Raw genomic sequence first — 24,821 nt, forward strand, 5'->3', positions numbered from 1 at the left:
AACTAGTAGTATTTTTGTTTTATTCCTATTAACCCTCTGAACATTTCTGCATTTACCTGTTTCCTAGATCCTGCATGCTTTTCCTATACATTTTTTTGATCTCAGCATCTGATCTGGTTATAATGTTTTTCTGTTCTTGGGCAAGATGATGTCATATAATATGTGACCACACAGGGGGATATCATCTGTTATTGCACCAAGATTTCAAAACACAGGTTCACAGACCAAAGGCTTTCAAGGAAAATGTACATAAGTGGAAGGCTTGTTACTATATCTGAAGCTTGTGAATAACAAAATGAATCAAATGAAGTTGCAGGCTGTTGTCAGTACGGTTTATAAACTAGTATCCTTCTGGCAGCCCTTCTCTGTGTTTCAGCGCTTTACTTTTACCACAAGAACATAGCATGTCATATAAAAAAACCTACATCTTCTCTAAAAACCCCAGATACACTAATGCATTTAAAGTGCCTTTGTGTCAGTGCATGGCCACCGTCTTCTTGACTAGAGTTCAACGCTGTCATTGCTGTGGCATACGCATGGTGAGAGGTACAGGGCTATTTTCACCGCACATGAGCTGCAGCAATGACAGCAGAAACTTGGGAGTGACACAATTTGTGTAACTCCCATTGACTTTATTGGGAGTTGTACAAATGGGCTATGCTTTTTTACATAGCTTCTGGAGTTGTGTAAGCAGCAAAAATCATGGGGCAACTGCTATTAAAGTCAATGTGAAGTATGCAAATTGCATAACCTTTTAGTGTCTTCTGTTTTCAGCTTCTCAACCAACTTCAGCATCTAAAAACAGGCCAGAGGGATCGGGTAGAATAACACCTACAAGGGGGAACTTGGCTACTGGAGGAAGGAGGACCTGGCTACTTTGATGCTAAAACCAGTAATGTAGAGATAAGGAATCAAACACTTTAGTAGGCGTTGGTGGATGTTCAAGTTGCAAGGTTTCATCACCTAATCAAAATATTTGTAGAAATCCACAGTAGTTGAATGCAAAGTATTGTGCATTTTGTATTTGTATTATCTTATGCCAAAGTGAAGAATGTATTTATATGCAAGACAATGCATTTTATTATATAACCAGACTAGTAAATTATAGGTATGCAGTCATTTTTATATACTGTTTCAATCGAGATTGACCTTTATTAAGTATAATCAGCTGTAGGCATGTCTGTGTGCAAACACATGCCTCCAGACTATGCACACAGGCATGCCTTCAGCTGATTATATCTAATAGAGGTCATATCCCGACTGAAACATTGTATGTAGAGATGAGCGAACCGGGTTCGGGTTTGAGTCGATCCGAACGTTCGGCATTTGATTAGTGGCGGCTGCTGAACTTGGATAAAGCTCTAGGGTTGTTTGGAAAACATGGATACAGCCAATGACTATATCCATGATTTCCACATAGCCTTAGAGCTTTATCCAACTTCAGCAGCCACCGCTAATCAAATGCCAAAAGTTCGGGTTCGGATCGACTGGCATGCTCGAGGTTCGCTCATCTCTAGTATGAGAATGGCTGTATACCTGTTATCTGTTAGTCTGGAATTACTTGATTGTCTTGATTCAGAAATCAGCATGGTGTCCTTGTCAAAAACCATAAGGGTATATTCACACGGGCGGGCTCGCAGCGAGATTCTAGCTGCGAGCCCGGCAGGTCCTGTCAGTTCCCATACACTACATACTTGCTGTGGTCTAAACGACCGCAGCGAGTATGTAATTATACCGCGCTTAACCCCTTCTGCCCCCGCCGGCTCCCCCGCTGTAAGCAGCATACATTACCTGTCCTTGCTGCACGGGTCCGGCGTCCTGCTCTCCCGTCCGGCCAATTAGTGTGTTGCCCAGCCGCAGCCACTGATTGGCCGGGCGGGAGAGCAGGACGCCGGACCCGTGCAGCAAGGACAGGTAATGTATGCTGCTTACAGCGGGGGAGCCGGCGGGAGTAGAAGGGGTTAAGCGCGGTATAATTACATACTCGCTGCGGTCGTTTAGACCGCAGCAAGTATGTAGTTTATGGGAACTGACAGGACCTGCCGGGCTCGCAGCGAGAATCTCGCTGCGAGCCCGCCCGTGTGAATATACCCTGAGCCTGATAAATGTCCACTTAAGTGAGCTGAAATGTTTCCTTATGTAATGTATATGGATGATGCTATGATCTTCTGTTTTTGACATTTTGAGAACCCCTGGTCTTAGGCCTTATTCACATGTCCTGTAATCTACTGATCCGTATTTCTGTATTAGAGTTAGTTGTCTATTGTTGTCTATTGGGCTATTCACACGATCAGTAGATTACAAGGACACAAACCAATGCTGAAAAAAAGGACATGTCCTAGTGCGGACCTAGATTTTTTATGAATCTTCTCATAGAAGTCTATTCGATCTGATGTTATTTATGGATTGTAACATGTTTAGTATCCTTTTTTCCATAAAAAAATTATGTATGAGTTATAATTGACAGGCTGAAAAAAAAGGATATACAGAAATATGGATGCACTATGGATGCGCTACATATGCCCAGTCGGTAATTTTTAGCGGATTGTACAGGTGAATAGCAGGAGGGAGTCTACAAACTTGAAAAAAATACTGAACGTATGCATAAGGCCTTGATCTGGACCGTTGCCACCAGAACGCAATGTGAAAAGGTGCTCCTCATACTTTTCTTTAATATATATACTGTATTTTCCAGCGTATAAGGCGACTGGGCGTATAAGATTGTCAGAGGTCCGCCTTATACACTGGAAAATGTCAACCCTTGCCTAACCGCAGCAGGGTTTACTAGCTGGAACCGTGCTGCATTCAGGCAGGGATTAACTGCAGCTAAAGAAAAAAAAAAAACAACAAACAACTCACCTGTGACCCATTCACGACAGCCGCAGTGTGACGTACACTGCCTGTGCCAGAGGTTCCTGAAGCTCTATTAGCAGCAGAGAGTCTGATTGGAGAAGCTCAGAGACGTTTGGCTGCCGGGAGAACTTCGGGAGAATGACAGAGGCTTCAGGGACTTCCGAAGCCTCTGTCATTTCCCCGAAGTTCTCCCGGTAGCCGAGCGTCTCCGAGCTTCTCCAATGAGATGCTTGGCTGCCCGGGAGAGTTTGGGGATCTCCGGCGCAGACAGTGTGCGTCACACTGCGGCTGTCGTGAATGGGACTGGAGATTAACGGCTGCTGGGAACAGGTCACAGGTGAGTAGAATTTTTTATTTTTTTTTATAGTGGTTGCCCCATACAGTGGAGATGCAGCCATTTTTTAGCTCCTCCACCGTATGCGGTGACCATACCCGGCGTATAAGACGACCTCCGACTTTTACAAACATTTTTCCTTGGTTAAAAAGTCGTCTTATACACCGGAAAATACGCTACCAATGCTATAAAGGCTTTAGGGCCAATTATATCAAGCAAAGCCTCTGCTTGCACATAAATTGAGCAAATTAAGGTGGCAGGGGCACTGAATTGCATGAAAGTAGGCATGCTTTTTTATGCTGCTTTTTGTCATAAAACTATGGCTAAAAGCTGGTGTAGATTTGTAAATCTGCCACGCGGCAGCCTCAAATGCACAGGATTTATCAAGGGGCATGCACCTCTTTATAAATCCAGCACCTCAAAAGGTGTGTATGGGGGGGGATGTTGAAATAAAAAAAACTCTTGATAAATTCCCTCCCTTAATGTTGCTTGGCAGTGTGCAGTGTTACCTGTACAGTATAAACTGCAGATTCATGTCACTATACTGCAATGTAAGTATATCTATAATAATGCAATACTAAACAATGCTTTAAAGAATTGTATGGATTTTGGTATTGAATTGCATTTTGACTAAAACGTTTTCCTACCATGGTATTGCTACAAATTAAGCACATAAATGCCAACATCATGTTCACGTCAATAGTCTTATTAATGCTGCCAATTGAGTCGTTTTAGCTACTCCTTTGCTATTTCTTGATTGCTGCTCTCAATGTAAATGCTGTCAGAATCTATTTACCTCCATTGTTGTACATTACAACATATGTCTTACATGCTTATAGTTAGAATAATCTTGGAAGAGATTTTGGCACATTGAGCTTCTGCTTACTTGGAGCAGTTCCCAGTGATATATTGAATAAATTAAGGAGAATTCCCTGATTACACTTTCATCTACATAAAATAATAGACAGCAGGCATTGTTGCATAAGGAAAAACTATTTCTAGTATATGTATAAGTATACATGAAAAAGTTGTAAGAAGTGGGACTAAGGTACACATATATATTTATATTTTATGAGAAGACCTAAAGGACTGAAAGACATATCATTTGCTGTAATGTGTGTCAGCATTTTGTTTAACCCCTTGGGGACCAAGCCAATTTTGGTTTTAAGGACCAGAACAAGCTATTGATTTTTCCTATTATCAGTCTCTTTTTTTTTAAGCCTTGTATTTTCAGAGGTGAATTGTATGGCATAGGTCAACATATACCCCAAGGGTAAAGAGATAATGTGACACATTATATCTGCACTATTCTCTCCATTTCACATTTTGTAACTCTCCCTCTCTCAGCAGTTGGCACTCCCCTTCATAAGACCCACGTGACCCAAATTAGCAGAACACACCTGTGCTCACACGTCAGTACCTCCATGTTTTCCCATTCTGTCTGCAGCAGTGTGGTGAGTGTAATACCATATTCATACTTGTGTCATTTGGGGGCAGCCTTCTCCGCCGGCGGTGGCGGCAGGGTCTGTGTGGGGCATTTTGGGTTTGGTCCTGTGACAGTGGGGTTGCAGGGCCATTCCATGGCCTCACTTCCCAGCATGTGCACGCCTTGAGGGGGAGGCAGTCGCTGACTGACACGGTACAGAGTTAGCGTAGGGACCCGTGTGAACCAGGATACCTGCACGTGGTACACGGGGTGTATTGGTTTGATCAAATTGTATACCAAATTCCTGGTGTTTGTTTTTAAAGTAGCTTAGCGGCTTTAGTATCAGCCATAGGTGTGATGTGCAGCTGCACTCTTCTCTCCATTTCACATAATGTGATACATTTAATAATGTTTAATTATTACAAAAAAGTGAATTCTTATAACACTACTTCTTTCAATTTTTATCTTCTAACCATAGTGAATTTGCATATATCTATGTGTATATACACTACCGTTCAAAAGTTTGGGGTCACCCAAACAATTTTGTATTTTCCATGAAAAGTCACACTTATTCACCACCATACATTGTGAAATGAATAGAATGGTTAGAAATAATGATTTGTATTTGAAATAAAATTGTTTTTACATCAAACTTTGCTATTGTCAAAGAAACCACCTTTTGCAGCAATTACAGCATTGCACACCTTTGGCATTCTAGCTATCAATCTGTTGAGGTAAGCTGGAGAAATTGCACCCCATGCTTCTAGAAGCAGCTCCCACAAGTTGGATTGGTTGGATGGGCACTTCTGGCGTACCATACGGTCAAGCTGCTCCCACAGCTCCCATATGCTCCCATATGCTTATCTTCTTGCTTAGTTGTGCAACACGGCCTCCCACTTCTTTTTCTACTCTGGTTAGAGCCTGTTTGTGCTGTCCTCTGAAGGGAGTAGTACACACCGTTGTAGGTAATCTCCAATTTCTTAGCAATTTCTTGCATGGAATAGCCTTCATTTCTAAGAACAAGAATAGACTGTCGAGTTTCAGATGAAAGTTCTCTTTTTCTGGCCATTTTGAGCGTTTAATTGACCCCACAAATGTGATGCTCCAGAAACACAATCTGCTCAAAGGAAGGTCAGTTTTGTAGCTTCTGTAATGAGCTAGACTGTTTTCAGATGTGTGAACATGATTGCACAAAGGGTTTTATAATCATCAATTAGCCTTCTGAGCTAATGAGCAAACACATTGTACCATTAGAACACTGGAGTGATAGTTGCTGGAAATTGGCCTCTATACACCTATGTAGATATTGCACCAAAAACCAGACATTTGCAGCTAGAATAGTCATTTACCACATTAGCAATGTATAGAGTGTATTTGTTTAAAGTTAGGACTAGTTTTAAAGTTATCTTCATTGAAAAGTACAGTGCTTTTCCTTCAAAAATTAGGACATTTCAATGTGACCCCAAACTTTTGAATGGTAGGATATATATATATATATATATATATATATATATATATATATATACACCTAATTATGCCCTAACAAAAGCAAATCTCCCCAATAAAAAGTGTGAGATCTTATAATGTCACAGGGGTTCCATGTGACATAATTCAAGAAGTTGCCCCCCCCCCCCCAGTCTCCATATTTCAATGCATCAATTCTTGGAAACATGGCGTTAAATAGTGGAGCCCAACACTCTCTCCCTGCTCTGACACTGCTCCCGATTATACAGCTACACTTGCTGCGCCCATGTCATTAGCATGATCAGTGTGCTTGCCATGAAGAAGCAACTGCCTGCTGCTGGAGACAAGCATACTTGTCATGCTCCTTCAGTTAATTAAAAAGGAAATTTACCTGCGGCCTCCTTCCCTGGAATCCTGAGGGGGTCTCTACCATTCTCCATCATCCCACACCATTCAAACATGATCAATCAGCACAGCTTGCTTGAGCTAGATCCTAATACAGGCAACATATCACACATTCATTTCGGTGCAGTTAGCAGCTGAAGGCTCACCCTACTCTTTGTTATAACAGCACCACCTTGTCCCGCACTAGTTCTCTTCAGCACTGTGAAGACCATCGCACACCATCCATCCATACATACCCCAAAATGAATAAACCCAGTTTGTATGTATATTCTCTGCGCAACATTTTCTAATAATCATCCATTAATCCGAATAAAGATTCATTTCCATTGGAAGTTTATTTGAAATGGAATGTCTTTTTCAAAAATAAATCACATCTCTCAGATATCATGAGTTGTACTATTTACACACACAAAGCAGCAACAGCATTGTTTCTTTCTTCACAGTAGGTGACACGATGAAACATTTGGCAGACCATTGCAGCTTTAAGAGTCTCTTATTTGCATATCCTCCTGATTTGCATAATATGAAGAAAAGAAAACTGAACAGCACAGGATCTCACACAGCCAGAAAACCTGATTGTACAGAGACATCATCATATAAAACATTCACATGCATTTATTATATTACTTTTCAAGAAGGGCAGCCAAAATGTCATTGTGCTTCTATGCGCTGTAGGGATGGGGAAATTATTGTTGCATTTCAGAACATGTTTATCATATTGTGTTTGATTTATTTCTTATTCCACTTTAAAATGATTTCCGTACGCTCAGTCAGTGCTGAGACTTGATGTATTGTACAGGCCTATAAAAGACACAAGTGCTACTCATGCTATCTGTTTAACATCTACCTCTTTGTGTATCCGCTGGTTCCTATTTTAACCAATGTACAGATGTGGCATAATATTTGGTCACTTTGCTTTCAAGAGCATTTCTGGGACTTTTTTTGTGGCCCCAACTAAATGTAATACTTCCCCATTGAACTGTGACATCCATGACACACGACAAAGCCCCAGCTAACATTACAAAGGAAGTTAAGGTCATGCTTTAATGCTGTTCACGTAGTGATCTGGTGATATCAGTACTGAGCGAGTGTATGAACACATTCTTTATAACACTGCAGCTCACTAGCACAGGACACGTCATTGGAAAATATGTGCTGCCCAGAAATTCTGCCCTTTGCCAATTGAGACATTATAAATGGCTCAGTGTTCGACTGTTACTTGGCACTTTTTATAGATGTCTTGTAAGGGTTCACGGGACTGGTGATCTATAGTTATAAACAGTTATGCAGAAAGAAAGAGGATGCTCATTCCTACATAAAAAATACACCCTCACTCAAAGAATGAACCTTTATTTACAAGGACATTACACAAATTCAAGACTTAAAGGGTTATTCAGGGGAGTATTGTTTCTATAACTGTGCTTAGGCAGGTGGTAAGATATAAAAACACCTAGACGTCACTCCTCTGCCACAGTACTGCTTACATAGCCCCTGTCCTCCCGCAAAACACTTCCAGGGTCAGCATGAGGAATGTCCTACAAGGTCACCCAGTGACTGAAGTGGGACACTACTGCAGACACTAGATGGCTAAGCAATACCCTGTGCAGACCCTGACCCCTGCAGTGCTGTGCAGCAGGACTGGGGCTCATTGGGAATGGCAGTGGCATCCGAGTGAGCATGATAGGTACAGGAAGATTTTTTTGTTGTTTCTTTTATGTCTTCCCAGTTGCCTAAGCACAATCATAAAAAGAAAAAAAAATACTCCCCTGTATACCCCTTTAAAGCAGCAAATACAAAGGCAAACCATGAAAATTTACACTTTATTTAAAACAGAGAACTATTCTTTAGGTGATCTGATGAATACAAGTTTTACCTAAAGATTTCTCCACATATAAACTCTGGTGAGAAACACAGACAAGAAATCATTATCCAAAGGTTGGATTCTAAGTCCAACAATAGATACAAACAAATACCGTACAAATAAATCTATATACATCATTAAAACACGATTGGCTGTAAAATAGTCATGAATACAGTATTGTCCACGCCTGAAAACCTATGCAATTGTTCCTAGAAAGAAACTTTGCAGGTTAAACAGTGACAAGTTTAGGTTGCATTCATACTTGAGCTAAAATAGCATACAGCTTTGCATAACTGATACATATTGGAAATCAGTTATGCCTTTTATCCTCCATAGAGGACAATTTAAAAAAAATACCAGAATTGAGATGTACTGCACAATTACTAATCAGAATGCTTAGATAACAATCTGACTAGCGTACACTATGTTACCACAAGTTTGAACTAGACCTTAAAGGACCTATAAGATACAGCTACTGGGAACTGTGTATACCATATGTTACTAGTAGTACAGTGGCTGTACAAAATAATAGAGATCAACAATAGTCCCTCTCATAATTGTGATGTTGAGAACATACCTTTTCCTCGGTTAACTTACAGAACAATAATCAGCTCTGTGTGTTGCATACTTGAGAATTGAAGGTATTATACCATACCATAATTATTTTAGGCTTGCTCTAAGTTAAAGGGGTTTTTCAATTTTAATAATAATAATAAAAAAAAACTTCTCTTGCTAGGGCTAGTAATAATAAATTATACTATACTCACCTTGCCCATGTCAGCATAAATTCTTTGATCCGTCCTCGTGTTTACTTGTCCTGATGACATGCTGTCTCACCTCTCCTGATAACATTACAAACCCACTTCAACTAATAACTGAGGTGATGATGGCGGTATTATTTACAAATGTAGGTCCACATTGCCTAGATATTCCATTCCAGGCATAAAGAATAAAGCACCTTTAACTGCCTCATTACATACGATTAAAGGGGTTGTACAGCAAAAATCTTTTTCTTTCAAATCAACCGATGTTATAAAGTTATATAGATTTGTAATTTACTTCATCTCAAGTCTTAACTCTTCCCTAACTTATTGGCTACTATATGTCCTGCAGGAAATGTTTTATTTTCAGTCTGACTTGAGATTTTTTAATAGAAGTAAATTACAAATCTACATAGCTTTCTGACACCGGTTGATTTGAAAGAAAAAGATTTTCCCTGGACAACCCCTACTGTGATATCAGAGAAACACAGCAAATGGTGTCAAAAAGTTTGAGCTCAGCATTAAAGCTGATCATACTCATTCCATTAATAGTAATAATGCCCAGGTTCGGCAGGACTATTTTGTGTATCAGAGCATCCTGACAATAGGTCAGACCTGTTCAGAGTTCAACATGCCTAATCCTTTTGTTATCAGAGTAATAGGCCACAACTAGAATTGCCTTACAGCTTTTATATTATAGTGTTCCCCAACCTGTAAAATGTAAGCCACTTATCCCTATGCCCCTGCAGCGCAGCATCAACAGTGCACTCTCCGCCACCAGGCTGCAGAGTTTCCAAGCTTCCTGCATTGTCATGTCCTGGCCGGAAGTACCCGCTCAGCCAGTCAGTGACTGCAGAGGTGTCCCACACCAGTCACTGACTGGCTGAGCAGGCATTTCTTAGCTGGGATGTGACATTGCAGGAGCTGATAGAGGTAACGCTGTGCTGAGATGGGTATGTATAGATTCTTTTCTATGTTCCCCCCACCCCCGCTAGCTTGGATTTTTAGCATTCCCCAGAGTTCCCCTTTAATAGGCTTTTTCCCGTGTAATACTCAGTGGCTTAACACCATGTGCTATATCTGAAAGTAGTCAGCAACCTACAAAATGTTGAAGACATTTCCGATGGTACATAAGATTTATTATTTCCTACACTGGATTTTGTCAAACCATATCAATAAAAGATTGGTTATTTTCATTCCAACACCTTGTAATTTGAGCAACCTTACATACGGGTATGTTCTACAGGTTTATAACAAAGTCATTCCTTTCTCTGAACCAACATATTACTCTGGTGGTACTCTTTGACATAAAATTCACCCAGGCTGAGGAGAAACGGATATACATGGAGTAGTCAACTGTGAAGCTCTCTCAACCTTCATAGAGATAATGGAGGCTGCATTCTAGCTGCAAATATACAGCAGCTAAAAGATGCAAGAAGAGCTGACAACACAGAGTAGAAAAACATCAGGTGGGAATTATCAGCCTGACCAAACAGAACGATTAGATCCTACTGTTTGATTTTCATCTTCTTCTTTCTTTCAGGTTTATTGAGCTGGAAAAATAAATATTTCATACGGTTTAACTTCAGGTGTAAATCTCGGTAGAAAATGTCTGTGTCCTCCATAGTACTGATAGATAGAGAAAGAAATACAGCATATCCCGTGCTTGGGTGTAGGATTGATACATTAACATTTTTAGAAGTGAGAAGCCAAGCGAGACATAGAGTGGATTAAACATTATTACAGTGAGCGGATGGCCTTATACAGTCGTGTTTGGCACATAGCAAGAAAGGAAGAAATAAATAGAATACAGTAAAATGAATATACATTGTCCCCCCACATTTTCCATTGATGTGTAAATCCTATGATCCGTAGAGACATCCCTGCATGTCTTCAGCTGCAGCATATGGTCTTAGGCCAGCATATTCCTATGTTAATGTTTTAATGTTTCAGGAGAGTTGAGCAAAAGACTTCTTGTACCCAGTAAAGTGCGTCCTTAATTCAACCTGTAAAATAGCAGTACACAGTAAATTAGTGACATGTAGACACCAAAACATCCACAGGCTTTACAGGCAAATGTTATTCTATCATTTAGCAATGTTACAGAACTATGCAATGTCTAATAGTATCATTAATCATGAAGCCTGATAGAAGAATAGAAAATATTCTGGATTGGCTCTGAATATTGCCATAACCAGCAGCAAGTCTAGAAAACAAACGTCCACTCAGGAACAACCAAATAAAACCCAGTAAGAGAATTAACACCATGCCTATTAAGCAATAGTCTTATGACACTGAGCAATTATTGGTCCATTTGCCCCCCTGGACAAAGCAATACTTTGTTCTAACCTTTTGTTGTCTCTCATTGTAATGGAGCACATGCAGTCAAAGAATGATGGAAGCAGAGGCCCCAGAAAGAAATACAGAGATTGTTTGTGCTGCCCTTCTCATGCATTGTTCAAGCCTTATAGTAGGAGATGAGCGAACCTTTAGTCCGAATTTAAGAGTGCGCCGTTTGATTACCAGGGGCTGAAGAAGTTCGATGTCGCCCTAGGGAGTCCTGGAAAACAGAGATACAGCCTAATGCCATGTTCACACATGGTAAGACACCGGCCGGTGTCTGAGAAGATCATCCCGGCCGGTACTGCAGTACCGGACAGATGATCTTTACTGCCACAGAATTCTGATGCTGGGTGCATCAGTGTGTACCCGCATCCGAATTCCCCACTGCTCAAAATGGAGCGTGCGGCTGGAGCCACTCGCTCCATTGTGTGCACATGTCAGTTTTTGGCGGGCCGCTAGGATTCCCTCAGGTGCAGCACTACGTAAGTACCGTAGAAATCACGGCCATTGTTGCAAATCGGCAACAACGGCTGTAATTACTACTGTACTTACGTAGTGTGAACATAACTTAAGTCTGTATCCATGTTTTTCAGGCAGCATCCAAACATCAAGACAGTTTTTGGGCTGCATCCAACTTCTTCAGCCTCTAGTAATCAATACCTACCTATTCACTTCAATGGGATGAGCAGGATTGTCATCCCATTGAGGTGAATGGTAAGGTATCAGCAGCAGATTTCTCTGCGAACTTGCAGCATGAAATCCGCTGCGGATACGGTACATGTGAATGTACCCTAAATCTGCAAATAAGTAGCAATTTCCCGATTTGAAGCATTCCTTAAGACACTGAGGAATCACATACAAGTGACTGGCTCAACCCTACACATAACAGATGCTAGTTACTGGGTGACATATTTTAGACTTGTAGTAGCATAGACGATTCAGGCAAAAACCGTAGGCCATCTTGGGGCACAACCTCACTGAAGGTCTAAAGAGACACTATAAGCAACTGCAGCTGTTCTTCTATTTCCAGGCAGGGTCTTCTGTCCCTATGTACCAGTCTGTCATTTATTTATTTCATGTAACTAGTTTCTTGATTTTGTAAAGTTCTGTATGTTAAAGTGTAACGGTCATTTAAATGTCACTTTTCAGAAATCAATAAGTATCAATAGTACAATGATTTAAGGAAACTCTGTTATAGGTTTTATTACGCAAAAGAGCTTCTTTCTGTACTCAATATGCTGTTTTGAAGCCCCCCCCCTTAGTTCAGAAGAAGTAGCTTTTCTGTGTTAATAATGCTCTACGGAGGGGGGAGGGGCCAAGGGGTATGAGTGAGCATGGAGAAGAAAAGGAAAAGAAAAAAGGCAGCCCTGCAAAGCATATAATCCTGCAATCTTATCTCATCAAGTTTCCAGGCTTGCACTGACCTTTCAGACCTGTGAATCCAGCATTTTATGTGCCCAGACAGTCTCCAAACTACACAGCCGCTTGTCTCCACTTCCTGCTCACTCATCCCCCTCGGCCCCTCCCCCTTCATAGGATATAATGGACTCAGCAAACCGGTCTTCACTTTGCTCCTCTGTAATGAAGACAGCTTTGCCTGATAATAAGCAGATAAAAAGTGTGTGTTGGGGGGGAGCTTTATGAATACAGATAGAGGCTTTTGGCTTATTAAACCTATTGCTTGTACTGTTGATTTCTGTAAAAATATTTTAAATGACAATTATACTTTAACCCCTTATAATATGTACGCTGCTCTGGAGTCAAGGAACATTTTACAATTAGAAAAACAATAGAATTATTACAGCATGCAGTCCTACAAAAACACTTTATCAGAACTTATTAGTATTTATATAGAATTGAAAGCAATGATTGTTATATTTTGTATTTTTGGCACTTTAGCAATTTCAAGTGTCTGTACTTAAAGTCTAAGTATCCAATGTGTTACATTTAGCAGAATACTTCCCCTTATATGGATAATACATGCTTGTACATGTCATTAGTTTTTTTTGGTTGAACATTGACTTGCGTTATCTACAATCACAAGTAAATAATGTACATATGAAATCATATAAAAAGTGTATTTGTGTGTAATAGCATACATAGAAAAAGTGTGTTTCCATTACAATTGAGAAGGTAGAGAAATATGTCAATGCACCTTCACAATCCCCAACTATAATGCTTAGGTTGTTTAAAGTTGTTTAAAGGAGTCTTAGGTACCCAGGACTAATGGTCAAGTGGTAATGCAACTGAATGCCCTGTGTTATACCAGTTTGAGCATGGTGCTTACACACAGAGACACAAAATGTCAAAATTAGAAAACAGAGGGTAGGTGCAGCTCACAATTGAAGTACTGAACGGGTGGAGGTTTAACTAAGAAAATTAACCCCTACCTAGAAGGACCAAATGTAGAAAATGTTGCAACAAAGAATTTTTAGTTCCTCTAGACCACCACAGCCCTCTCCTACTAGCAAAATAGTTTAAATTTTAATATTAAAAGATAAAACAAAATCATACAATAAGAATAGAGATAATGAATAACACTGGGTCCTGGACAGATTATACACTCATAAACTCATCTACATCCTTATAAAAAGCAGTCTATAAAACTAACCTATAGTAACTCAATCTAAAACAATTAGATGTAGCCTAATAAAAAAGCCTGATAGGAAAAAATATGGGAAAAAGTAACGCTGTTAAAAATACAGTATCAGTTCATATTGGACTTGTAGTCCTATTGCAGAAGTTCACCAAAAGTTAATTCAGTCTTTGCCTGCAGGATGGACTGTGGTGGTCTAGAGGAACTAAAAATTCTTTGTTGCAACAGAGACACAAAATAGTTTACATTTACATCTTTCAAATCACTGTCTAGTTCCTGGCATCTGCGCCAGTTTCATGACATGCAAATACTGCCGCTCTATGCACTGAAGGTGGGCCCAGTGCCCCGAATACACCGATATCCCTATCTTGGGTGACGCAGCCAGTCAGGAAGGTGCGGCACCGACTAAAGGGTGTATCAGTGTACTGGGGGCACCGGGCCCGCCTTTAGTGAGTGGCTATATTTGCATGTCATGAAATCGGCGCAGATGGTGGGAACCAGGGCGGTGATTTGAGAAATAACTGGTGCCATTGGGATCTATGCGCCAATGTTAACCAGGTAAATTATTAGGTAATTTTAGGTAGCGAAGTGGTGCATTTGCTTTAACTCATTGCACTGATCAGTTTCTTCCCCCACGTTTGCCAGGTTTCCATTTTATGGCCGGGTTCACACAATGTATGACAGCAGCCTCTGTCTGTGAAGTTCATCCCAGCCAGTACTGCAGTACCGGCAGGATGAACACCACTTTATCTTAATTGGAATGAGGGCGCATTCGGGTGTGCCCGAGCTCCAATTAAGCATAGCACACAATAGGAAGTGCGTCCGGGAGCTGCACTTCCCACTGTGTGCACATTGTATTCTATTCTGTAAAAAAGACATGTTAGTTTTTCTGTGTGCGGCCGCACAGAACCTCAGCCGCAGTGTACACAGAGTGTAAACAGTGCAATTGTGGTTTAATAGAAAACAATGCAGAAGGCCGTGGTCGACAAACAATGGCCATTGCTGCAATCTGCAATAACGGCCGTTGTTTTACGTTGTGTGAACGTGGCCTATTACTGAGAATAGCAGAATAAGAGAATAGCACAGTGTTCTAAATTATTCTCAGGCAAAGCACACCAGATGAAGACGCCAAGATGAAGATGCCAAGATGAAGACATACCCCGAACTGTGAAGACCCCCCCCCCCCCCATAGAAGACTACTCATAAAATAACAAACTCTCCCTTTTAACCTGCATTTGGGACTTTAGTACAATGCACATAACCTTCCACAATCTGAGTTATATTTCTTTTATCTATCCAATTAGGTTATAAAATATTGAAGAAATGAGATGCATTTGATGTTTCAGTAAATGGAGAAGCACATAAAGACACATATTAGAAAATGAGCTCCTTGATCTGCAGTCTGAGGTTAAAATTAAAATTATGGGTACGCATTTGTTTTACCAGTAATCACCAGAGATGTTCCCTAATACTAGATGATACTGGTGGATTTCTCTCAAACACGTGCAAAATTTGTCTGAAGAAATAATTATTAAACTATTTAAGCAATCTTCTCTTCACAATGATCTACACTCCCTAGAATAATATTGTGGTATATGCCACAATGTGATTACAAGAGCTTTCTTCATGAAGGATGTATAGATTAATATATATTTATGTTTCATTCAGGAATTACAGTTTCTGAAATATTTTCATTCATTACATGTTCTGCAACCCCCCTCCCCCACCTTTATCTGTATGATAATACAGTACACCTTGAAATAATAGTCATGCAGCTACCAAATAATATTAATAATATTAAAATGATACCATTAGAAATAAAACTTAGTATACCAGTCATACACTGTACAAGGACTTTACAAAAAAGAAAAGATACCACCACATTATAGGCGTAACAACCACATTAGCACCATTCTATTACTAAATTACTGTGAACACTGTGAACTTTTTTCAGCCACAAAAATGCTGTCTGGCACCAAACCAACACATCTCACCACCACTGGAACACCATCCTCACAGTGAAACATGGTGGTGGCAGCTTCATGCTGTGGGGATGTTTTTCAGCAGCAGGGACTGGGAAACTGGTGCGAGTCCAAGAGAAGATTGATGGTACTAAATACAGGGATATTCCGGTTTGGGTCTGTCAATGATTTGAGACCTGGATGGAGGTTCACCTTCCAACAGGACAATGACCCAACGCATTCAAGTAACACTTTATTGGTTTAATGGGAAATGTGTCAATAAAGTGAAATGGCATTTCAGGAGAATGAAATTTTGGCGTCCTGCAACCTTAGAAAACAAGGATTTGAGGAATGAATGCAAGGATCATGCAATCTGATGGCGGACAAGCATCAATGGTTTCTGTTCCAAGTGGTTAGAGGTATGGAGGCATCAACCATTTTAATCCTTGCAGTGGAACCTCCTTCTCCCTATGAATTGCCTTTCTCAAGGTGAAAAGAGTGGAGCTTTAACCACTGTACTGTAGTACACCCAATATGGAAATGATATTCAGGGACCTTGAAACATAGATATTTGCTAGGAGATTGAAGCAGTGTTCATTCACATTTGAGCACTCTATCTGACAAAACATAGCACAGTAATAAAAATAATGGCAGCATGTTCTAGCATAATCAAGATGTAATTCTTACTTTGCTACATGACCCATAGTTCATCTGCAACTCTGTTGTTGAATGAAGGAAAGGCGAATTCAAAATGTAGTTAATATTCCCCATATACCACATAAGCAGTTAAAAATAGCAAGCAACCCAACACTTCCGATATCACAGAAGATAAATAAGGAAAGTATCAAGTGAATCATTCAGCCACTCCTCTGTTTTACATTTCAAAGCGTTCGTGAAGCAGAAGCAAAAGCAACAGCGGAACAAACATTTATATGCAAGCATGCTAAAAGCTTACACTGTATATGTAAATTGTAGAGGAATATTACTATTGACACTATGTTCCAAAACATCCACATTACCAACAACTAAGTTAAAGAAATTAAAGTAAAAAAAAAAATATTTCTGAATGCCAGCATGTTTCGTATTCCATATCCAAATCTTTATGCAAACAACATAGTAAAATAGAAGCAGGGGTGGATATAATTCTGTTTTAGAAATGAAACCATTTAAGAAGCCAGTTTGATTTTAGACAAGACTACAACCAGCTGAACTGTTGGGCACCAGTTGTGTATTTCTAGCTGCAATAGCTACCTAGTTTTTTGGGTTTTCTATTTGTAGTCTACTGTGCATTACAAGTGTCAGCCATCATTCGTAAGCTAATGTATAGACAGAAATGGACACACTTCAAAAATAAATCCTTGCTCTATACAAGCGCTCAAATATTTACTGCTTAGTAAAAAGCTATTGTCAAGTCTCTCTAAAAATCTACATCCACATAAGAGAATCTGTAGACCATGCATAAAAAATATGGTCCCACTCACTTTATGTTTCAGGGCTCTGTTACCAGTATACATAACTAAAAATTATTCCAGTGTATACAGTGGCGCACTCACAAGCAGCCACAGTCTGTTTTAGACCAACATGGTCTTGCAATTTGTTGGTTATTTTTTTCACTTAAAGTGTCACTGTCATTATAATTTTAAAAATCTAAATCAACAGCATATGGCAGCATGGTGGCTCAGTGGTTAGCACTGTTGCCTTGCAGCCCTGGAGTCCTGGGTTCAAATCCCACCAAGGGCAACATTGGCAAAGAGTTTGTATGTTCTCTCCGTGTTTGTGTGGGTTTCTTCCCACACCCAAAAACATACTGATAGGTGAAGCGCCGTGGAATCTGAGTGCACTATACAAATAAAAACATTATTATTTATTATTATTTCCATGCTGTAAAACAGAGCTATACTTATCTAAAATCCAGGTCCAGTCTTTTGAAGGCAGATTTTTAGTCTTGTGCTGGTTGGAAAAAAAAGAGACCAAACACAGGAAGTCCCGACCAGTACAGAGAGTTACGGCTCAATGTGTCAGTCAAATGACTGCGTTCTCTGCAAGTGTGCAGATGACCGTGACTTCAGGAGACTGGACCTGGATACAAGTAAGTATAGCTTTGTGATAAAGCATGAAAAAATAGTTAATGTAAATTGCAAACTTGCTTTATTTCACATCTACTATTGAATTAGATTTTAAAAGTTATAAAGACAGTGCCCATTTAAAAAAGTTATTGGAACCCGATATTGGACCATTGGAGATTTATCCTTTTATCCATCAGCACCAACTTAAAGTGATTTTAGCGGTTGATTACTGGCCAATATAGCCCCGTGTAAAGGGCTGACAAAAAAGCAAACACTCATTCATGAGCTGATCACACCATTTTAACATGCTAAAAAATCCTTGTTCATCAGCTGCACATCTCCCCATGTATTAGAGCAGCTGACAAATTATAATAGCAAAGGGCCGTATGGATGATCTATATAAATCTATGAGATCAGTGCTCATTTACAGTGTATGTCAGCCTTTTAATAAGGCCCTTATGCAGCAATGCAGCAGATTTATGGGGGATTTTCCCTACTGACTTCAATAGGGAATACAAAATCTGCAATAAATATGCCGTTTTTGTGAATTTTGCTGAAGAAGCACGATAGATCCACAGCCAAATCTGTAACTGTGGCTTTTAAATACATAGGGGGAGACTTATAAAGCAGTCTTACAGGAAGACTGTCTTTTGTTGCCAATAGCAACCAATCCAATCTGAGAGTTCAAATATTCATGAGCCTTGGTAAAATAAAGGCTGAGCTGTGATTGGTTGCTATGGGCAACAAGTAGAATCTTAATATCAGACTGTTTCATAAATCTCCCCCATTGATTTAAAGGGGTATTTCCATCTCAGCTAATATAGTTAAAATGTTCCTGTTGTTTGCCTGCCATGCTGGCAGTAAATATAGGATTCATTTAAAATTACTTCTGGGCCAAAGAATAATCAATGTAAAATACAAAGTTGTTGATTAGCACACGTTCGGTTATTTAGATAGAAAATAATTATAACGACAGTTACCATTGTAGGGGTCATTAAGTTATATATTATTGCTTCCTTCTAATACACTGCTCCTTCCCTCCTATTGTTGGCAGCTACTTGTCTAGGTAACAGAACACCTCTCTGCTCTAAACGCAGTGGTCTGGCTAATATATATGTATATACAGTATATATATATATATATATATATATATATTTACATATTTAGGCTGGGTTGACACTGCGCATAACACCGGCCATTCTGTGACCCAGTCGTGTCACAGAACGGGCGGTGTCAATGAACTTCGTTTCTTTAAAATTGGGATGCGGGCACACTCAGGTGCCCCTGCATCCCAATTCACCATAGCACACAATGGAAAGCGTGTCTGAAGCCGCACTTTCCATTGTGTGAACTGACACTTGTGTGCGGCCGCTATTCAATTCAAGAGTGTATACTATGGGGGAGATTTATCAAAGGGTGTAAAATTTAGACTGGTGCAAACTTGCCACAGCAACCAATCACAGCTCCTCTTTTCTTTCACCAGAGCTGGAAGCTGAGCAGTGATTGGTTGCTGTGGGCAGTTTGCACCAGTCTAAATTTTACACCCTTTGATAAATCTCCCCCTATGTGTTTATATTAGGGCTGTGATTCCCTCTGATGTCAATGCAGCGTATCTTTTCTATTAATCATGGAAAATGATTTGCAACAACGGCCGTAATTAATAGAAAAGATGCATTATGTGAACATAGCCTTAGTTTACATATTTATATATATTATACAATATATGTACTATATCTCTATACATCTACATTATAGCTGTATATACCCCAGCAAGACCACTGTTTTTAGAGCAGGGCAGTGGTCTGTAACCTAGACAATGAGCTGTCAGCAGTGGGAATAAAAGAGCAGCATATCAGGAGAAGGCAAGTTTGCTAAATGAATGTATATGCAAAGCTATAAACATCTGTACCAAAAACCACACATTCTGGTGCACATTCACTGCTGCGGATTTATCTGTAGAAATGCTGTGGATTTTCCACTGTAAAAAAAAATCCACAGCATTTTTGATCCTTGGAAACATTCCCTAAAAGAAGCCAACTCCATCTCATGTACTACACTTCTCCTGCACTGCCTGTAACTTTTCCCAAATCTTTCTGCTAACTGCAGATCAAGTTTCCTTTAAATTATTTATACAGGACACAAAGTTATACAGTGCTATTTTTTAAGGATTAAACAGCTCCCATTTTGTGACATAGCTATAAATGTTACACATCAGCGTCAACACAAGTTAGTTTCTTTTGTTCTTGTTTGTTTTGTTGTTCTTTGTGTTTTAATTTAATAAAATCAATTCTCTCCATACATGAAGTATATTAGCTTATATTAGCTGTGAAGCATTGTGTTACATGCGTGCCAGATAAGCGCACATAAGAAACATAGCCAAGAAATCTTTGAGCAGCAGTGAAATGAAGCATAGCCTCCTGTACCATGGTAGTGTTATTCTTAGTACTGTGCAGATGTGTGACTTCCCTGGAGGCTGGACCAGATGATTGTAGCGTATACTGTGACAGAACCAGCAAGGCAAGAGTATCATTAAGCTAAACAAAGAACAGCACCACTTCTCCAGGTGCAGCTCCCAGAAGTAGATAGTAAGCACAATCCCATAGCAGTATTACAGTATAATGTGTTCAATAGAACTACTATAGCAGCAAACATCTATGGGTATACACTTGCTTGTATATTACTACTTGGATAAATAGCTTTATGTACACAGTTCTCTCTCCTAATGGTACTTTTACACGGAGCGATAATTCACATAATCGCACGATTAACGATTTTGAATGAACAATGTTTTTTTTATAATGATCAGCGTTTAGATGGAACGATAAATCTCACTGAAAAATTGTTATGCGATCGTTTTGCGATCGCTTAAGCCTATCACACATAGGTGAAATCGTTGAATGTTCACATGGAATGATCAGCGAATGTTTTGCGAACGATCAACGCCGATTTGAGACCATGTTGAAAGATCAAACTGAATGATTTCTCGCTCGTCGTTTGATTGTTCGCTATGTTTACATTGAACGATTATCGCTCAAATGTGATCATTATCGCGAAAATTCGAACGATAATCATACCGTCTAAAATGACCATAAGTCAGCACTTTCTGCATATTGATGATGGTCCTAGCATCTGGACCCAATAGGACATCCCTGATATATCTGAGGGACAAGTCAGAACATGTCACAATGTTATAAATAAACCCTTTGTGGGCATCCATCACCCTCCCTCTGTCGGGCTATGTGTCATCTGTGAATTTCTCAAGTATGAATGTGCAGGCAGCATGAAAACAGACAAACTAGAGCACAGCATTTGTATGGCTGTAAAACAATATATATAAAATCCCCTAAAAAAGTAATTCATTAGGTTCACTGAACTTATATCATCTTATGCTTGTGTTCATTTTTACAGCTGCAAATCTAAAAAACTGTCCAGAACTTTGATCATAAAGATGACAAGAAGTCAACACCAGCTCCAGACACTAGAATATTCCTAAAGAAAAGACTTGTCCATTAGAGGAGGTTTTAGGAAACAACAGGTTGACAACAAGAAGGATGGATGTGTCTTTGGTATCCCAGGCATGTGGCCCTCCTAGCAGGAATTACCTGGAATCAGATGGAAGTGCTGCTCAGCAGGCTGGGGTTATGCTGAGTTAGATGTGCTCCTTATGCGGTGCCCATGTTGCTGGACCAGGTGCTGCTGCTTTTGCCTGGTAGACTTGACGGCCAGGATAGCCTGTCTGTTCTTATATTGCACCATCTGCAATGTGATCTCTGCATTCCATCCCTCGTCCTGGGGACACCGGAAATCTATCTCCCGGCCCTCTGCCATGACCACTGTGAAATAGACATATTTGCCCTTCCTCTCCACACAGTCCACTGTCTTCATGTTGGAGAAATGCAGCTCCTTGATCCTGGCGGGCTCCGCTGGAGAGCTATGCTGCTGCTGCTGCTGCTCCAGCTGTTTGGGGGGGATGAGCAGGAGACCTTCCTCGGTCAGCAGGCACCTCTTCTTCTTCCATAGCTGCAGCAAGCCATCGCTCCTCTTCTCCAGAAGTCCTTCCTTCACCACCTTACAGCTACTCTCCAGCATGCTCCTCACTGATGGACCTAAGTGCCAGCGGTGAAGCCCTGCAGTGCCCACAACCGTATAGGATGACTTCAGCAGCGCAATCCAATGCGAGATCAGACTCTGGAAAGGAATCATTAACAGTGAGGCAGTGACAATGCAATGTGCCAGGCAGACAGCTACACTGTGGGCAGAGTGTGACGGCAGCAGCTGCAGTCTGCTCTGATTCAATGCTGCTGCTTCTGCTGATGGCAATTTCCCATAATATGGCGTTTTACAGAGGTTAGAAATGGGCGCCACCTGCTGGCCATTCTCCATCCTTACACTTTTTCAATCAAGTTCTTTTGTACTGCACTACCCCTACTGTGCAGCTAGTGTACTTCACACGTGTATGTTAGTGCTTTTTTTGTTTTTATAGTATAAAAACTAGAGATATGTGAGATAAAGTATTAAATATATTTCTGATCTGTAATCTTATTGCAACTCTTTCCCAACATGAAACTGCTGCTAACTTTATAACATATCATCCATGTAGCTAAGATAGGCGTTACTATAAGTTTACTGTTCATTTAAATTTAAAAACACCCCCATGTCACCAATGGTATACCACCCAGCATAAACAAAGTGATTTCCAACCAGCTGACACCAAGCATGACATGGTTAATTCATGCAATGACCGATGGGTAATCTTCCTTTAATAGGTATATTATGCCCAGTGCATGAAACTCTCCATAAATTCTGTACATAAAGTTTGATGTATGCGAGTTCCATATCCATTTTATATTGGTCTACTTTATAGTGTGCAGTTAGTGCTAATATTGCCACATGTCCATAGAATTAATATTTCATGCAAAAGATATGACATGTACTTAATGTGAATTAGAATCAGGCATAACAAAACTGTGAAGAAGCATAGCGATAAGATTTTCACCTCTAAAAATCCTATGGTGATTCTGAAAATTTAAATCACAAATATAATCTTATGTAAAGTGATAGGAGGTTTAGAAGCTTACAGTATATGAATGTCATGGTCTCCAGCACTTGTGTCAATTCATTATTGTTAGTTCAATATAACGCAATACAATGCATTAACAAAGCAGCTGTAAATGTTTAATGACAGATTCCGCTATGATACATTTGTATCTATACGCTAATGTTAATAATAGAATGCCGTACAACTCCATTTACCCCCATTCCCCTAGTATTCAGACCGCTTCACCATACAGCCAAATCTCTTTCAGAAAACCACTCAATACTGCACCCTTAAAAAGGATCCATAACTGTACCCTTGGAAAGTGGTCCTTTCAAAGAACATGGCCTGTGTGTATAATATATGGTGCAAGTGAAAATCTGTCATATGAAATCTGGTCTGGATAACAGGGTGATAAAAAGATGGTCTCCTGGAGAGATTTCACTATAGTACAATGTAAGAAGCCACACTGCCCCGGATTGGTATTAACATACAAATAAATAAGGTCTCTCACTTACACACAGAGTTATTTGGGAGGATGTTATGCTATTAAATATCATTCCAGAGAATAGACATGGTACTTACTTGGCAAGCAGCTCGAAAACATGTAATGTCCCACCAGGCGGATATATAGATATATAAAATAAATCCTCCAGTAAATAATAGGCGAGCTTGTAACGGAGTGCAACTCTATCCTGTGTGACTGCAACAGCTGCAGCCTTGAGCTTTCCCTGGAAAATCTTCCCCTCTGGCTTTTGAAGCAATTCCCACCCACTGGCAGCAGCAATCCAGAGACAGAGATGTTGCAAGAAGGGTTCAGCCACAAGCCTGGAAGTGCAGAGGAAGGAGAGGAGGGAGGGGAGACAATAGTAGCAGCACACCATTCATCATTTCGGCACATGCTTTTATTATTAGACTTCCATAGTGTGTTAGACAGATACAGTATATTTTTACTTTAGTTGATACTAGTGACATGGTAAATTTCTGCATGAATTAACCCATATTATTATATATGTTGTGAGGAATTCTATATGCTTTGCTGTTATAAAAGGGCATTGTCATGTTTAACTCTAAACAATGTGGCCTAAGTTTGGATCAAAACTACCAGTGATTTAGTCACCACAGATACAGGATATGCCAATGGTATGGGACCTATAGTAAGTGGGGCCCAGTGCTAACCTTTCTGCTTTCGTCCTTACAGTTTTTCAGTAGCTATCACTAGGGGGAGCTGTTCATTTAACAGGGTTATACCATGATTACAATTTCCAGAGGATAGATAATAAGTGATACAGTGGACAGACCACTGTGATGCTGACCAGACACAAAAACGGGGGTCCTGAATGTCCCTTTGGAAGTGGAGCAACAACATTCATGCTGGACCACCACTTTATTTACATGCTATAGGACTGCTCAAGATGACCGAGCGCTGTATTCTGCTATCTGTGTCAGACCCATATGGTTTGGAGCGGCAGTGCACATAGAACAATGTCAGTGACCACTTCACTCATAGAAGGAAACTCAGAGCCCCGATTCTGTGATCGGTTGGTTTCCAGAAATCGGTTGTAGTCTTGGGAAATACTTTGCCGCATCCAGATGACCAAAATAGCTAACACAATCTTGACAAAGATTGATGATTTTAGCGTCAGGTTCGCGCAGGAATACACCACTATGAACTGTCTTTCCAAGAACAGTTCCCAGGTACATTTTTAAGAGGCC

The 24,821-nt window shown here is 40.1% G+C and overlaps 1 protein-coding gene across 2 annotated transcripts; it reads right to left on the reverse strand.

The window, feature by feature from the left end:
* Nucleotides 1–10,157: 10,157 nt before the first annotated feature.
* On the reverse strand, nucleotides 10,158–23,783 carry PHLDA1 (pleckstrin homology like domain family A member 1). 2 transcript variants are annotated; one of them, XM_069975360.1, is made up of 3 exons: nucleotides 23,691–23,783; nucleotides 21,673–22,258; nucleotides 10,158–11,110 (listed from the first exon to the last, which is right to left on the reverse strand). In XM_069975360.1, the coding sequence occupies exon 2, from the start codon at nucleotides 22,157–22,159 to the stop codon at nucleotides 21,710–21,712; it is 450 nt and encodes a 149-aa protein (XP_069831461.1). In that variant the 5' UTR covers nucleotides 22,160–22,258; nucleotides 23,691–23,783; the 3' UTR covers nucleotides 10,158–11,110; nucleotides 21,673–21,709. The 2 variants fall into 2 exon arrangements, with proteins under 2 accessions (XP_069831461.1, XP_069831452.1); XM_069975351.1 differs by lacking the exon at nucleotides 23,691–23,783 and having other exon boundaries at nucleotides 21,673–22,468.
* Nucleotides 23,784–24,821: the final 1,038 nt, after the last annotated feature.

Source organism: Dendropsophus ebraccatus, chromosome 1 (genome assembly GCF_027789765.1).
Source record: "Dendropsophus ebraccatus isolate aDenEbr1 chromosome 1, aDenEbr1.pat, whole genome shotgun sequence".
NCBI lineage: Eukaryota > Metazoa > Chordata > Amphibia > Anura > Hylidae > Dendropsophus > Dendropsophus ebraccatus.